Source organism: Rhinopithecus bieti, unplaced genomic scaffold (genome assembly GCF_001698545.2).
Source record: "Rhinopithecus bieti isolate Rb0 unplaced genomic scaffold, ASM169854v2 scaffold_32008, whole genome shotgun sequence".
Taxonomy (NCBI): Eukaryota; Metazoa; Chordata; class Mammalia; order Primates; family Cercopithecidae; genus Rhinopithecus; species Rhinopithecus bieti.
This window is the reverse complement of record NW_016814433.1, coordinates 2216871-2234424: the sequence shown is the minus strand read 5'-3', so window position 1 is coordinate 2234424 and position 17554 is coordinate 2216871. Positions and strand designations below refer to the sequence as shown.

Sequence of the window (17554 nt, the reverse complement as noted above, 5' to 3'; positions counted from 1 at the left end):
TCTTTTCATGGCTACATAGCATTTCATGGAGTATATACACAATATTTTCTTTTTTCTTTTTTTTTTATTTTTTTGAGACGGAGTCTCGCTCTGTCGCCCAGGCTGGAGTGCAGTGGCCCGATCTAGGCTCACCGCAAGCTCCGCCTCCCGGGTTTACACCATTCTCCTGCCTCAGCCTCCTGAGTAGCTGGGACTACACCGCGCCCGGCTAATTTTTTGTATTTTTAGTAGAGACGGGGTTTCACCGTGTTAGCTAGGATGGTCTCGATCTCCTCACCTCGTGATCCACCCACCTCGGCCTCCCAAAGTGCTGGGATTCCAGGCGTGGGCCACCGCGCCTGGCCAGCCCCTGTTCTTTAGTTTCCTCCTTGATAAAATGGGAAGAAACAATAGTTTTCTCCAGCCAGGGTTAAGTTAGACAACTCATATGAAATATTTAGAACAGTGCCTGGCATGTATACATTTCACACATACACACACATACAATTTGCATATATGATTAACATATAATATCATACATATAAATAATAAAAATTAGTTGATTGATGATGATGATGATGATGGTAGCCAAGGAATACTGCAGAGGCTTCCTGGTGGAATAAGAACTCAGTATAGGCCTTGAAAGATGGATCCGAGATAGGAGAGGAGCGAGGAGGGGAGAGCACTGAGAAGAGAGGAAGAGAAGAGGCTAAGGAGCAGAAACAAAGACACACTGGTAATAAAACAATAAAATAAGATATCACGGCCGGGCGTGGTGGCTCATAACTGTAATCCCAGCACTTTGGGAGGCTGAGGTGGGTGGATCACCTGAGAGGTCAGGAGTTCACGACCAGTCTGGGCAACAGGGTGAAACCCCGTCTCTACTAAAAATACAAAAAATTAGCTGGGCATGTTGGTGGGCACCTATAATCCCAGCTGCTTGGGAGGCTGAGGCAGGAGAATCACTTGAACCCAGGAGACGGAGGTTGCAGTGAGCTGAGATTGCGCTACTGCGCTCTAGCCTGGGCAACAAGAGTGAAACTCCGTCTCAAAAAAAAAATACATAAAAATAAAATAAAATAAGATATCACTGTATGGTGATACACAGTTGGAAAACTGTCAAGTTATAAACATGTCACTGTGATTTATAGTGCTCTGGGCAACAGTGCAAAGCCATGAGAATATCACATACAGTGTGTCACCATGACTTAACTCTGCCATGGTAGTTCAGAAGCAATAATAAATAAATGAATAAGCATGGCTGTGTTTCAATACAGCTTTATTGATGGGCATTAAAAATTAATTTTATGTAATTTTCACATGACAATATTCTGCTTTTGTTTTTCTCCCCAGCCATTTAAAATTTAAAACGCTTAAGACAACGAAAACACAAACCACACACTGGGAGAAAATATTTGCAAAACACATATCTGATAAAGGATTATTATCCAAAATATACAAAGAACTCTTAAAATTCGACAATAGGAAAACAGACCAACTAAAAAATGAACACAAGATCTAAACAGACACCTCACCAGTACAGATATACAGAGGGCAAGTAAGCACATGAAAAGATGCTCAACATCCTATGTCATTAGGGAATTGCAAATTAGAACAACAACACCTCTGCACCTACAGAAAATCCAAAGCACTGACAACCCCAAATGCTGTTGAGGATGTAGAGCGACAGGAACTCTCATTCACTGCTGATGAGAATGCAAAATGGTACAGTCCCTTTGGAAGAGAATGTGGCAGTTTCTTACAAGGTTAAACACACACTCTTAGGATTCAGCGATCTCCTTCCTTGGTATTTGCCCATATGGGCTGAAAACTTATATTCATACAAAAACCTGCATATGAATGTCTATAGCAACTTTATTCATGATTGCCAAAATTTGCAAGCAGCTAAGATAGGTGAATGGATGGATAAACCGTGGTACATCCAGACAATGAAATATTATTCAGCACTAAAAGGCGTGAGCTATCAAGCCATGAAAAGACAGAGAGGAACTTTAAATGCATATTGCTAAGTGAAAGAAGCCAATCTGAAACTCATACTGTAGGATATGAATCATGATTCCAACTATATGACAGTCTGGAAAAGACAAAACTATGGAGACGAAAAAGATCAAAGGTTGTCAGGGTTTGGGTGGGTGGAGGAAGGAAGGAGGGATCAATGGGAGCAGCCCGGGGGGTTTTAGGCCAGCAAAACATATTCTGTATGATATTGTAAAGGTAGATACACGTAGTTATACATCTGTCAAAACCCGTAGAATCGGCCGGGTGTGGTGGCTCACGCCTGTAATCCCAGCACTTTGGGAGGCTGAGGCGGGTGGATCACCTGAGGCCAGAGGTTCAAGACCAGCCTGGCCAACATGGTAAAACCCTGTCTCTACTAAAAATACAAAAATTAGCTGGGTGTGGTGGTGCATGCCTGTGATCCCAGCTATTTGGGAGGCTGAGGCAGGAGAATCGCTTGAACCCAGAAGGCAGAGGTTGCAGTAAGCTGAGATCATGCCATTGCTATCTAGCCTGGGCGACAGTGTGAGACTCCGTCTCAAAAAACAAAACAAAACAAACAAACAAAACCCATAGAATGTACAACACAAACAGTGAACCCTAATGTCAACTGTGGACATTAGTTAATAATAATATATCAATGTTGGCTTATCAATTGTATTAATAACAAACGTACCACACTAATGGAAGATGCTAATAATAAGGAAAACCTAGGTAGGGGGGAGAAAGCATATGGGAACTCTACTTTCTGTTCAATTTTTCTTTAAACCTAAAACAGCTCTAAAAACAATGAAGACTATTACCTAAAAAAAATTATTATTTCAGTCTGTACAAAAACAGACTGCAGACTGGATTTAGTTCATAGGCCATAGTTTGCTGATTCTTGATCTCACTCACAGCAGTAGTAGTTTTATTATAAGTGGATTGTTATCTGTGTATTTTGGATGGTTAAGGTATTTGTAAAATTTAAGAGATTTGGACTGTTTTTTAAAAATTTCTTTAAAATATGTAATTACATAATTGTTTTAACCTTATAATATTTAGTTGAAAATTTAAATTTGAAGATAGCATTAGAATATTTAAGAGAATTTAAAAGCATCATCGTTTTTTCACTAATTTATTAGATTGACAATTTATTTAACAACTGCCAGAAGGTCTTATTTGTTAAGATAATTCAAATTTTTAAAAGTGATATATCAAATTTATAAATGCTGCCCTTTAAATAAATATTCAAAGTACTTTAGGTAAGTTTGAAGTAGGAGCAATATTGTCAAAATCACTGTTCGAAAATAGGGGGGGGGGGGGTAAAATTTGGGCCCCCTTTTTTTTAAAAAATTGTCCCACCCTGCTAAAATTTAAAAATTTAAAAACAAAATAGAACTGGACTTATGTAAAAGGCTTAAGGATGTTTAAAAAGAAGCCTAAGAAAAGTCAAGTGCAATTTATGGACCTCATTGGGATATAATTTGGACAAACCAACTCTACAAAAATATATGAATACAATGGTGAAATTTCATCACTAAAATATTATTATAATATTAAAGAATACGTCTTTGTCTCTTTTTTCGGTGTGATAAAGGCATTGTGGTGTATGTCAAAGAAAAAAAAAGAATCCTTATGCTTAGAAATACACTCAAATATTTAAGGGAAATATTTAACTAAAAGGAGATAATATGTGGGATTAGTTTTAAAATAACGAAGCTGATGGACAGCAGTATAGATGAAGCACGATTGGCCACATACTGCTCATTGCTCAAACTGATGGTGGATATACGAGGTGCCTTAGTCTACCTACTTTTGTGTATATTGCAAAAGTAGATGTACAAGTTTTTTAAAAAAATGCTTCATGAAGAAATACATTTTAAACCAGTTAAATATTAATTTTGTTAAAACCAAGTAACTTAAAAGTAGCCTTTTTCTTTTCTTTTCTTCTTTTTTTTTTTCGAGACAGAATCTCACTCTGTCGCCCAGGCTGGAGTGCAGTGGTACGATCTCAGCTCACTGCAACCTTTGCCTCCCGGGTTCAAGCAGTTCTCCTGCCTCAGCCTCCTGAGTAGCTAGGATTACAGGTGTGTGCCACCATGCCCGGCTAATTTCTGTATTTTTAGTAGAGATGGGGTTTCACCGTGTTGGCAGGCTGGTCTCGAACTCCTGACCTCGTGATCTGCCTGCCTTGGCCTCCCAAAGTGCTGGGATTAGAGGCATGAGCCATTGCACCTGGCCTAAAACTAGTCTTTTTCTGTGCATAAAGTCACTCGCAAACATAACAACCAAACTCAGACCGAACTGCTTTCCTTAGGCTTCCAGAGGACAGAGCTGGTGCTAGCAGGATAGGAGTGTGAGGAAATAGGCAGCTTTCTGCTCACGATACAAAGGTACCCTGTACCAAGGCGAGCAGGCAGCTTTGAGCAGCAGTGAGATCCCCTCGCTGGCCAGGACTTTGCTGAGGGCATTCTTCTGTGGGTAGATGAGGTGACAATGGCCCGTCCTGTCCCTTGAGTCCATAAGGTTCTAAGTCTGGGTGAGTGACCTTGCCCACCAGCAATCACTGCTTTAGGGAAGAGAGATCAGACTCACTCTGGCATGCTGCTTAAGAAGAAATCCGAGGTTCCCTTTTCCTAACTTACGTGATCACAATGCATCTGTTGTCAGCTGTTGAGTTTTGAGGAGCACAGCTTGGCCTTACCTACTCTAATCCTTTTTGTAAGGTCATGGAAGAGATTGCTTCCCAGGAGAAAAATATTACAGCTCTTGAAAAAGCCATCCTTGACCAAGAAGGGCCAGCCAAGGTGGCTCATACGCGCTTGGAGACCAGGACACACCGGCCGAACGTGGAGCTGTGTCGTGACGTTGCACAATACAGGCTAATGAAGGAGGTTCAAGAGATCACCCACAACGTTGCAAGGTAGGTTAGCAGCCAATGGGCAGAGGGCCTTAGGGTCTCAATCCCAACTTGGATTTCAAGCAGAGGCTAGGTAGTGACCAGCGGGCTGAATGAAGCCAGCCTGCTCTGTAATGTTTGAGGAATCCCCGCTACAGGGCAGTCTCCACCACCTCCCACCAAAATTGTTGACTTGGAGAAAATAGATCCCAATATTGAATGATTCTACAGAAGCCCACATCCAGATGTTTAGGTCAAATCTGCAGTTTTAAACATCAGCATTTCATAAGGTGTCAACGTCATGAATCTGGCCTGTGGCCACCAATTTGAAATCTTTTTTTTTTTTTCCCAGGGCCTTTTCAGTATGCATTTTATTCTAAAATTAATGAGATCTCTGTCTTCATGAGGAGAGAGAAAGGGGAAGAGCACATGTCGATTTGGCTCCTGCACTGAACACTGGGGAACATTCTTTCCCTTGAAAAAGCAATGCATAGAGAGAAATGATTCTCTTCTGTTCTTCCTTTTCTCCCAGATTGAAGGAAACTTTAGCCCAAGCGCAGTCTGAGCTGAAAGGGCTGCATCGCAGACAGCTTGCCCTGCAGGAGGAGATCCAGGTCAAAGAGAACACCATCTATATCGATGAAGTGCTGTGTATGCAGATGAGGAAGTCCATCCCGCTCCGGGACGGCGAAGACCAAGGGGTCTGGGCCGGGGGCCTCCGCCCTGATGTTGTCTGCTAATAGTAGGGCTAGTTCCAATTCTCATTAAACCACATTGTAAACAGTAGTTACAGTAGTACCGAGCTCTCATTTCAGGCTGGAGGAGCCTCTAGCCAGCCTGCAGCGACCTCTTGACTGGCATTCCAAGCCCGCTTCGGGGGCTGATTTTGGGGCGAGTTTCTTTTCCTGTGCTGCTGGTGTAGTGGTTGCCTAACAATTAAAATCCATATTTTAGCACAGGCCACTCTTACAATGTCACAGGACTTGGGGCCCCAGGACAGGGTTTCAAGACATTTCAGTTCAGATTCAATTCAATAAAGTAGTTGGGCTGGATCACCTATGTAGACCATGCCCCTCTTGCTCATGAGATGGGATGCTAACCTTTCTCTTGGCTCTCAAAATTTCTTTTGTCTAGAAAAGAATGTGGTGATGGCTGACTTAGACCCCTCTGGCTGGTCCATAGGAAGCTTATTCAAGTCCTACAAAACCTAGGTGAAGAGCAGCAGCCCCCATCGGGAGTCGCCTTGAGCCTGTAGGCACCTCTCTGGGTCTTTCTCTGGAGTAAAATTCGATCTGGGGGCAGGGAATGCGGAGTGGGTGAGCCAGGTTGCTGTTGTCTGGGGTTATGGGGTCACAGGATGGGGATATCACAGGTTGGAGGAGGTCTCTAAGGGGCGCCTGTGGACGCGCGTGTCAGTTGTGGGTGGCAGGCGTGGGAGAGGCAGCTGATGGGGGTACACAGCCTGTGTGCTGTGTGCCCACCCCAGGAACTGCAGTCTCAGAATTGCTAGCTTGGAGAAGAGGAGGCAAACATTGCCGGGCTCCAGACGCAAGCTTTTCCAGGTACCAGTAGAGTAGGTCCTTTAGCGCCACCACGCGGTAAGATATTTACATCTCTTCTTTTCCTGAATGTAAATATCCTCAGAGTGTGAGTTTGGTGATTTCCAGACCATTAGTAATCATTGTGAGAGGTTTCTTGTTTTCTTTTACATACTCAAACAACATAAAGAAAAAGAAAAAAATTCCATGCATGCCATGGGTTCAAGTCAATGGGTAAGACTGGAGGTTCTGGAGTTCGCCATCTGCAGTATAGGACCTCCAACAGTCCGTACTCATAGGGCTATGGGGTCGTTGAATGAGATCACTTCTGTAAAGGGCTTCATACTGAGCATGTATCATGGGGCACTAAGTGTTTAATGAATGTGAACCATTGTGAGCAGTACCACCCTTTACCAGCATAATTTCTGCACAATTGTACTTACGGCATAAACTCAATTTCATGATTGTTTTCTTCCTTCACTGCTAATTATTGCAAGCCTTTGTTCATGAGGCTAAATTGTCTTTATAATTATTTTAATGGTTACGTACCTCTTTACAAGTTTTCAGCAAGACTTTTATATACTTACTGTTTCTTTTCCAAAAAGAGTTCTACTTACGGGAGGCTGCCTTCCGCTGAGTTGCAGCAGGTCGGAGATCGATGTGGGTTACTGTCAAAGGAAGACCTTTGCTGGGGAGGCTGCTCGTTCATTTCTTATTCCGCTAACATTGAAGGAACACCTTCCAGGCACGAGGCTTACCATCTCAGCACCCCCCCATATGTGAAGCCGCTGCTACACTCTGCTAACATTTGGTTCCCTGATGCTTATGGACACCTGACGGTGTGGGGCTCAGGAGACCTAGCTTCTAGTTCCAACATTGCCAGGAAAGTGTCTCTCCTTCCTTAGGGTCATCTGTAAAGTAAGGAATGGACTATATGGTCCGGAACTCTTCCTAATCCTTGCTGTTCCCTGAATCTGGCTGTCGTAGGGCAAAATGATAATGCAGAGTGTGGGCCTAATACCCGGCAGCTTTGCAATCTAGGTGTTCCTTGGTCCAGAGACTCTTTGCCATCAGAAAGGGATGTTCCCAATCTGGGATGGAGAAATCCCCTTTGAGGCCAAAAGCGCTGGCTTAATTCTGATGTATGCCACTCCAGTGCTGAACATCTCCTCTCAGAGTGCTCAGCAAATACACAGCCCTTCCCAAGCCCCAATCAAGGAGGGAGGACCCTCTCTGCTCACTAGGAAACCTCTGGGTGCTCTTCTGCTCTGGCTTGGAAGAGTCCAAATAGGCCTTCCCAGCTCACTGGGCAGACCTCAGAGTTTCTGCTAACTTAGCAGGGTTATGAGGTCTGTCCCAGAGGATGTGGAGACAGTGGACTAAATCCTTCCTTGTGAATACTGCTCTCAGAGGCAGCCAGCCTCAGTGGTGGACTGAGATCTCAGGCTCTGCAGGGAGATGTAACTCAGATCAGCTGGTGGATGAGTTCCACGGTCTACTTGTGGTGTGATCCCCGCAAAGTTACTCAACTTCCCCGAGCTTCAGTTGCCTAATCTGTAAACAAGACTAATAAAGCCTAGATGAGCGAGATAACGTATGGAAGACTCTCAACAGTGTCTGGAATACGCTGATTTTAAGGGAAATGCAATTTTGATTACGGTTGAGGCCATTTCTCAACATGTAGACATAAAATGCAGAAACATCTAAGATTTCAAGAAAACAATGTTTTGCTGGTAAACCTGCTCATGCACTTCCTAGGTCTTACTGGGTGTCGACGTTGTTTCACAAATGAAATCTGGTCTTAGCCTGTGTTTCATGAAGGACACCTGCAATTAGCCCACAGTTGCAAAAGCCTTCGTAGCTACTGATGAAGGCCAACCTGTTCCATACCCCTCTGACCCATCCAAGCCAGATATCTTTTCAAGATAAAATACAGCTTTCTTCTTAGATAATACAACATTTATTTTAAAATACCATCGCTTAAATTGGGAGTCACTTAAACTTGAATTTTCGTAAGATAGAACCAAAGTCGATCGTGTCTGTCATCCACATAATTAAAAGAAACACAGGAGTAAAGTTTCTGTCTCTCCTGTGGTTCATTTGGCAGTGACAAGTGGGAATTCTCCCGGTGGCACAGGACTCGGCACGCTGGGAAAATCTCCAGAAGGTTGTTTTTCTCCCAGAGTACCCAATGTAGGTATTCCTCTGTTCTGTGGATTCTGTTGCCTGCCACTCACCCTAACCCAGAGAGCTCATGTCTTGTCATCTTCACCCTCCACCACCACTCTAGCATGCTGTGGGGGGTGCCAGGGTTGGGAGTGACAAGGTCAGAGCCGCCCTCCCAGGGGAGCAGGATCATATTTGGGTAACAGTAGTGAGTAATGGTATTAGAACCCACCTTTGGTTCCCATTCAGTCTGGGCTCTATTTAAGCGTAGTTTCTCATTCTTTCATGCTCAGCCCTGATGCCTTCATGAGTTAGTTTTTCTGTGGCTTATGTAGGTGTGACACAACCTCAGGCCATCCCAGATAATTGACTGATGGACAACAATAGCGATGACCTGTCACACTCGGCTGTGATCCACAGTTCATAAAGTGACTTCTCGTATATTTTCTCACCAAATCTTTACAAAACCTGAAGAGGCTGCTATGATTACTAGCTCCATTTTATTTATTTATTTATTTATATTTTTTTTGAGACGGAGTCTTGCTCTGTCGCCCAGGCTGGAGTGCAGTGGTCGGATCTCAGCTCACTGCAAGCTCCGCCTCCCGGGTTTTACGCCATTCTCCTGCCTCAGCCTCTGGAGTAGCTGGGACTACAGGCGCCGCCACCTCGCCCGGCTAGTTTTTTTTTTTTTTTTTTTTTTTGTATTTTAGTAGAGACGGGGTTTCACCGTGTTAGCCAGGATGGTCTCGATCTCCTGACCTCGTGATCCGCCCGTCTCGGCCTCCCAAAGTGCTGGGATTACAGGCTTGAGCCACCGCGCCCGGCCACTAGCTCCATTTTATAGATGGGATGCTGGCCTTTATGTCAGATAGACCAAGGTTCAAATCCTGGCTCACTCTTTCTCTTACTGTGTGACCTTGGGTAAGTTGCTTAGCCTCTCTGTGCCTCTGTTCTATTATCTCAGAGTCATGAGGCCTACACCGTTCTTGTGATCCACATAGCCCTTTTCTGGTGTAGCACTTTGCCATCCCAGGCTCTGGGATAGAGGAGGCTAGTGAGATTCTTGAAGTTTCCAACAAATGTTCGTACAGCCTGCTGTCAACAAGTTCAGACACCCAAAGCTGCAAAACTAACAAGAAATTAACAGGAACACTGATGCTGGATTCTGAGCTGCCTGTCATAGGGAATAAAGTATCTGATCATGAGTCAAGCTGGTATCTCCCTCCCCCCGGGCAAAAGAGACCTATCCTCGCAGCTGCCTAGGCCTGCTGGCTAACCCATTGGTCTCTTGTGCAAAGAGTCCTATGTTGGGGGGAGAGAAAGGAAAGGGGGAGTGGATGAAACACACGAGGAATGGAGGGCTCCACCTCAGATACTAGTGTTGCAAAGGACACTCCCCGGAGTCATTTGCCCACCAGGGCAGGGCTGGTGGCCATACAGTCAGCAGTCTCGTGTAGCTAATTTATTTTTACAGGGCATGTGTAGTATTGAGGCAAACCAAGTCTGACTTACAACTCTGCTTAATGAAGTGAAGAACTGGCTCCCACGGTCTCACTTTAAGTCCATTGACTAGAATTCGAGCTTCCAAAGGTCACTCTGCTACTGGGATCTAGTTTCTGTGGCCACCTGATAAGGATGAGCTAACCTTTAACTGAGACCAGATCTGAAGTAAATTAGGTAAACATGCTTTGTTAATCACTGGCACTTGTGTTTTTCACAATGAGCTAACAGTGTTTAAATCTGGCTTAAAGGCAACCATTTCCACTCTTGCAAAAGAGGCTTCACATTTTCCAGGCTATGATGAGAACTTTGACATAAACGTCAAACACAGTTCCTGCATCCAAACTGATTCTGAGGCCTTGTAAAACCTGCCAAAATAATAGTTCCAGATGCATCCATAAATCAGTGAAAACCACATTTAACAGAAAGAGAATGACCTTATTTAGGAGAATCATCATATACAGTCTACCTAAGGCCACTGCTAAAATATTGGGAATGAACTTGGTCCATAAGAAAGGTACTTGGAGGCCTGGTATGGTGGCTCACATCTGTAATCCTAGCACTTTGGGAGTCCATGGGGGTGGGGGGGGGGGTAGATCACTCAAGGTCAGGAGTTCGAGACCAGCCTGGTCAACATGGTGAAACTCCGTCTCTACTAAATAAGAAAACATACAAAAATTATCCGGGTGTGGTGGCGGGTGCCTGTAATCCCAGCTACTCGGGAGGCTGAGACAGGAGAATCACTTGAACTCAGGAGGCAGAGGTTGCAGTGAGCCGAGATCACACCACTGCATTCCAGCCTGAGTGACAAAGAGCAAAACTCAGTCTCAAAAAAGAAAGAAAGAAAGAAAGAAAGAAAGAAAGAAAGAAAGAAAGAAAGAAAAAAAGGAAGGCAGGCACTTGGTCACAATCAATTGTTCTATTTGCTGCTACCTGAAGAAGACTAATATGTTTCATTCAGAAGACAATTTTCCAAGTCTTTTTTTCTCTACATAAAATTTTTCTCAGCTAATTTTCCAAAGCTAGTGGTGTGATTTGGAGAACCTCTTACATCACTGGTCCTTCTTGTTTGAAGATCTGGCACACAGGGTCAACTGGGCTTTAAACTCGGGGGCCTCCACATCCTGGGAAAATGCCGACATCAGTCACTGTCTCAAACATCACCAGAAAAAACTCCTGAGAGATCATCAGTTGAAAAAATGAATATTAGAAAAAGTTTTAAATCCCACATGTAATTTCTCAGGCAAGTAAACAGTTCATTCTTGCATGGTGGCGTTAATGGTGTCGATGTTAAATGAAAGCCAGTTAGAAACTGTACGGTGTTACAGACCAATCTGGTACCTTAATCCATTGAAACAAGAGGAAAGTATAAACAGTCATTCCTGGCTTACTGGCTCCTAAGATTCCCAATAGCCAGTGGGAGTGGAGAGGAAAGATTCCTCAGAGTGGATCCAGATCCTAGACTTACATTCGTAAGAGCATGAGAAGTAAACCTTCATCCTTGTTCTCAGCATGTCAATGGCACGTGGCCGCTGGTCCAAATACCACAGTAATGGCTTGATTTATTCTTTTCCCTGGATCATCCCCTGAAAACAGATTAATGTTCAAAATGAGAGAACAACTTAAACATTTAGGTGGGATGGGAGCATTTGGTCACGTGTTCGCTTGGGCTGTTTCTGCCATAGGTAACCAACCTGATGGTATTAGAACCCAACTTTGGTTCCCGTTCAGTCTGGGCTCCATTGAAACATAGTTTCTCATTCATTCATGCCCAGTCCTGATTCTTCCATGAGTCAATTTTTCCGTGGCTTATGTAGGTGTGACACAACCTCAGGCCATCCCAGATAATTGACTGATGGACAACAATAGCGATGACCTGTCACACTCGGCTGTGATCCACAGTTCATAAAGTGACTTCTCGTATATTTTCTCGTCAAATCTTTACAAAAACCTGAAGAGGCTGCTATGATTACTAGCTCCATTTTATAGATGGGATGCTGGCCTTTATGTCAGATAGACCAAGGTTCAAATCCTGGCTCACTCTTCCTCTTACTGTGTGACCTTGGGTAAGTTGCTTAGCCTCTCTGTGCCTCTGTTCTGTTATCTCAGAGTCATGAGGCCTACGCTGTCCTTGTGATCCACATAGCCCTTTTCTGCTGCGGCACTTTGCCACCAGGCTCTGGGATAGAGGAGGCTAGTGATTCTTGTGGTTTCCAATTGACCAGTGCATGTCAGGGAAATTTCTTCCTCTTAACAAGTGTAGATACATCCCAAGGGCGCCTTTCTAGGCAGGGGTTTCTACATATCAGGTCAGCAGGTAACTGCCTAATTTAAGACTGAAGTTTTTGAAAGGTCATTGTCAAGTCCCAAATCACCATTTCCTAAAAAGCCTGAGTCAGCATCTTGCCAGGATACTGCCTCTGTGACAGCCCTGGGTGTGGGGCAGCGAAAGGAGTGGGTGAGATTGGAATTCCTGCTCCGCACAAAGTGACTGTGAGGCTTCAGGGAAGTTACTTAACTTCTCTGATCTTCATGTTTTGGTCTGTAAATCAGATGAAGAACATTCTTCTTGCCAGGTTGTTGTGAAGATAAAATGAGTTATGGTATGTATAGTGCCTGATGTAGTGGGTTCCCACTAAATGGTACCTAGTTTCTTCTTAAATGAGTTAGTTTCCAATATTTTGAGAAAAAGCATCTGTGAACTAACAGTAAATATTGAAAAGTAGTACCAGAGCTTTAAAAAGTACAAATTTTTCCAGGCACGGTTTCTCATGCCTGCAATCCCAGCACTTCGGGAGGCCGAGGCGGGTGGATCACCTGATGTCAGGAGTTTGAGACCAGCCTGGACGGCATGGTGAAACCCCGTTTCTACTAAAATTACAAAAATTAGCCAGGCGTGGTGGCGGCTCCTGTAATCCCAGCTACTCGCTAGGCTGAGGCAAGAGAATCGCTTGAACCCAGGAGGCAGAGGTTGCAGTGAGCCGAGATCACGCCACTGCACTCTAGCCTGGGTGACAGAGTGAAACTCTGTCTCAAAAAAAGAAAAAAATAAAAATAAAAAGTACAAATTTATTTTCTTTTCTTTCTTTCTTTTTTTTTTTTGAGACAGAATCTTGCTCTGTCACCCAATCTGGAGTATAGTAGTGTGATCAGGGCTCGCTGCAGCCTCGACCTCCCCAGGCTCAGGTGATCCTCCTGCCTCAGCCTCCTGAGTAGCTGGGACTAGAGAAAAGTACAAATTTCAAAATAATATCTCCCATATTTATTGAGCACCTATCATGTAGCAGGCAGAGTAGGGAGGGAGGCGAAGCGACAATAACCATGATAGCTGTGAGAACAGCCTTAGGGATCAGGAGCCGCTTCCTGGAAGAGGAGCCGCCTAAACTGAGACAGGAAGGACGCTGACGAGCCTGTCTGAAACAGCCATTACCAACTGGTGAGCACCTGCTATGGAACATGAGCAGAAATTCAGTAGTCAAGGAGAAAGGTAGGAAGGACATTCCAGGAAGATGGGAAGGAAGAAACAGATGCTTGAAAGAGCAGGGTGCTTTTAGGCAAGTGTAGATGGGACTGAGGGCTGGAGGCTGGGAGAGATTGGAACTGGAGGCCCGAAGGCAATGCAGGAGGCCCAGAAATCCAGGTAGACATAAGAGAGACTGAGTTAAGACAGGAATGTAGAAATAGTGAAGAAGGGACAGAATCCAGAAATGTCTAGCGGCTAAGTGGCTTGGAGACTGATTTGTTATACAGGGCGAGGGACAGGGAGGGATCTAGGGTGGCTCCCAGGTTTCTGGCTTGAGTAGCAGGGCGAATGGATTGCTGAGAGGGAACGTAGGAGGAGGAGGGCTTCTAAAATGAGGGTGAAGGCCGGGCACGGTGGCTCACGCCTGTCATCCTAGCACTTTGGGAGGCTGAAGTGGATGGATCACTTGAGGTCAGGAGTTCGAGACCAGCCTGGCCAACATGGTGAAACCCCGTCTCTACTAAAAACACAAAAATTAGCCAGACGTAGTGGCAAGTGCCTATGATCTCAGCTACTCAGGAGGCTGAGGCAAGAGAATCGCTTGAAGCAGGGAGGCAGAGGTTGCAGTGAGCTGAGATAGTGCCACTGCACTCCAGCCTGGGCCATAGAGCGAGACTCTTGTCTAAAAAAATAAAATAAAATAAAATAAAAAATAAAATAAGGGTGAGGGCGGGAGAGCCAAGGGCGCAAGCTCTGTCTCTGAATATGAGGAGCCCGTGGGTGGAGAGAGGTCTGGCTGTAGCAAGAGGGCTGGGAGACATCTGCAGACAGGTGGTGGTAGAAGCCGCGGAGGGGCTGAGCCTTGAGAAACACCAACACTCTCAGGTTGGGCAAAACATCCCAGGGGCTGGAGGAAGCCAGGAAAGCATGGGTGTCATGGGTGCCACTTTTTTTTTTTTTTTAAGACGGAGTCTCGCTCTGTCGCCCAGGCTGGAGTGCAGTGGCTGGATCTCAGCTCACTGCAAGCTCCGCCTCCCGGGTTCACGCCATTCTCCTGCCTCAGCCTCCCGGGTAGCTGGGACTACAGGCTCCCACCACCTCGCCCGGCTAGTTTTTTTGTATTTTTAGTAGAGACGGGGTTTCACCGTGTTAGCCAGGATGGTCTTGATCTCCTGACCTCGTGATCTGCCTGCCTCCGCCTCCCAACGTGCTGGAATTACAGGCGTGAGCTACCGCGCCCGGCCCCAGGTGCCACTTTTTGAGGCACTGGGTCAGCAGGTCAAAGGCTCCAGAGAGTCAGCTAAGAAAGGAAAAGCATCCTCTAGATGTGGCAATTAGGCAGCCACCAATGACACTTTGCCGAAAGCAATTCCAAAAGAGTATTGGAGGAAGAAGTCAAGAAGTGTAGAGGCTTATGTTTGTTTTACCTATTGTCTATTTGTATGAGAGATGGGGTCTCGCTCTGTTGCTCAGGCTGGAGTGCAGTGGTGTGATAGAGGCTTAAAGATGCTTATCTTTGGCTGGACTTTGAAAAGAAATTGACTAACCTCTGTCGTCTGCTGATAATGTACACTGCTTCAAGGGCTGAGGAAAGCTGATAGGACAGAGAAGAGATAGTGAAACATCTCCGTTTACTACAGGCAAGCCTACAGTCCACGTTATAAAATATCAGGTTGGCTTCTTTCAATTTGGCCTACAGCCCTAAAAAAAGTGTGTCTTGAAGGCATAAACCTTAAAGCTGTGAATGGAGACTTTGAAAAGTATCTAGTCTACCCCAGAAATGGAATTAGCAGAATGCTATCAACCTAGTTGTATTCCAAACACTGAAGTCTCAGGAATACCTAAAAAGCCTGAGCCAGCTTTTTTTTTTTTTTTTTTCTGGTTTACCTTTATACCAATTGCATAATAAAGTCATTATGGAGTGCAGGGTAGCTTGGTTTGAGGTTTATGTGAGTTGTGGCTGTCAGTCCCTGGCATATATTCCTTAAAATCCTTAAAGAAGACAAGTTACTTATAAAATACGTTTCCCGTTGCCTGCCTCATATCATAAATGGCATTTAAAAGGACAGTGTCAATTAGGTTCACAAAGTCTTTATTGGAGGGTGTTAGCATTTCTCAAATTTGTTGGGATGGTTAAATTTAAGGAAAGAATAGCTTTATGTTGCCATGGAGATTAACGTGTCAGTAACAAGCCATATTGACGGGTGCCTGTTGACGGGTACAGACCTTTGTTCCCTCATCATCTCTGGATACCATGGAAAATCCTCAGTATTTTGGAGTCCTTGAGGTCTGTTTGTGAATAAATGCCACCTGTGAGTGCCATGTGGTGGATGGTGAGTCTATGACAGTTGCAAATCCTTTGTCTGACAATGTCACCAACACTTCTCACTTCCGAAAACCTCAGCTAAGCAACTATACGGGCATAGCACACAAGAGGCAAGACAAACAAAATCTGAAATGTCACTTGTTAAAAGTGTTCTGAGATTTTATTAATTTATATCTATTGAAAAAAAGAACTGTATGCCATCGCATGCACAAAACCCTCAAAGGACCAGAAGTAATACAATGTCTATGGCATGGGTTCAGGAATTTATTATCATTGATCCTCTCTTCCAACCATGCTCTTCACTTAATAGAATTACAGTACAACAGACCCCAAATCCTCCTGCTGTGGGGGATAATATGTAGGAATTAAGAGCAGAGCTCTAGAATTGGGTTGGGTTTGACACTCACTTCCAGCACTTCCTAAATGCATGACAGGGCAGGTTAGACTTGGCAACCCTTCAGGATCCTTCTAAAAGAAGGATAACAGTAGTCTCTACTTTCTAGAGCGGTGTGAGGATTAAATGAAACTAGGTGAATTTATATCTAGCATGTAAACACTCAGCCAGTGACCACTTTAATATCTGTCTGAGATAAGCTGGGTGGAGGAAGGGAGGGGGAATGGGTTCTTCGCATTTTGTTGTTTGGGTGGAAGAAAGAGTCTTGGGTTCTAAATCTGGAGACTTTGTTATTAGTTATGACACAAATTGGCTGTATGACTTGGGGTAAATTAACTTCCTTAGAGCCTGTTCCTTCATATATCAAACAAGATAAAAGTCGACACGGGCCAGGTGTGTGTGTTGCAATGCATGTAATTAATTTTTTTTCTTCATTTACACACAGAGAAGCTGAAACTCAGGGAGGTTAAAATCTTACCCAAAGGCACAAGACAAGTGCATGGCAGGCCAGTACTCAACCCCAGACACCTGGCTCCAAGAGCCAGGTTTGGAGCCATCAAACTTGGCCATTTACGTCTATGTTCAACATCGCAGACCCAGTCCCAGCATATTTGTGGAAAAATGAAGGAGACGCAGCAAAAACAGAGGCAGGAGATTCGAGTCCATGAGGCCATTAAGTCAGGGGCTGAGTTCCTTCTGTGGGAGGGAGTTCCAGCTCTGAGCAGACTCCTCCTAAAAGTGGGGCTTTTCCTGCTTCATCCAAGGGCAGTCTGGAGATTTCTATGCATCTGAGATCGGGCCCAGACAATGTCAATGTCAGGAGGTTCCCACATGAAGGTCAGCAGATACAAAGGATTTATAAACTGATAATGTCAGTCAGTAGAAAACGTGATTCGATTTGCTCCATGGTTACACACACCTTTTCAGGTGCACAGGTCAGCAGGAGTCAGGGTCCTCTAGTAAGAAGCTACTCTGGGGCCAGGTGTGGTGGCTCACGCTTGTAATCCTAGCACTTTGGGAGACTGAGGCAGGTGGATCATTTGAGGCCAGGAGTTGGAGACCAGCCTGGCTAACATGGTGAAATCCATCTCCACAAAAAATATGAAAATTATCTGGGCATGGTGGCACATGCCTGTAGTCCCAGCTACTTGGAGGCTGAGGCAGGAGAATTGCTTGAACCTGAGAGGCAGAAGTTGCAGTGAGCTGAGATCACACCACTGCACTCTAGCCTGGGCAACAGAGCAAGACTCCGTCTGAGGACTAAGCTCTTTTTTTTTTTTTTTTTTTT

At 44.6% G+C, this 17554-nt stretch overlaps 1 protein-coding gene across 1 annotated transcript in view; it reads left to right on the top strand.

Annotated features, from left to right (window-relative positions):
• The window catches only part of TEKT1 (tektin 1), a 28560-nt gene extending 22895 nt beyond the window's left edge, over positions 1-5665 (top strand). Inside the window, exons 7-8 of the mRNA XM_017850725.1 lie at positions 4707-4903; positions 5412-5665. Of these exons, the coding sequence (XP_017706214.1) occupies positions 4707-4903; positions 5412-5619 (405 nt within the window). The 3' untranslated portion in view covers positions 5620-5665. The remainder of the gene's footprint in view (positions 1-4706; positions 4904-5411) is intronic.
• Positions 5666-17554: the final 11889 nt, after the last annotated feature.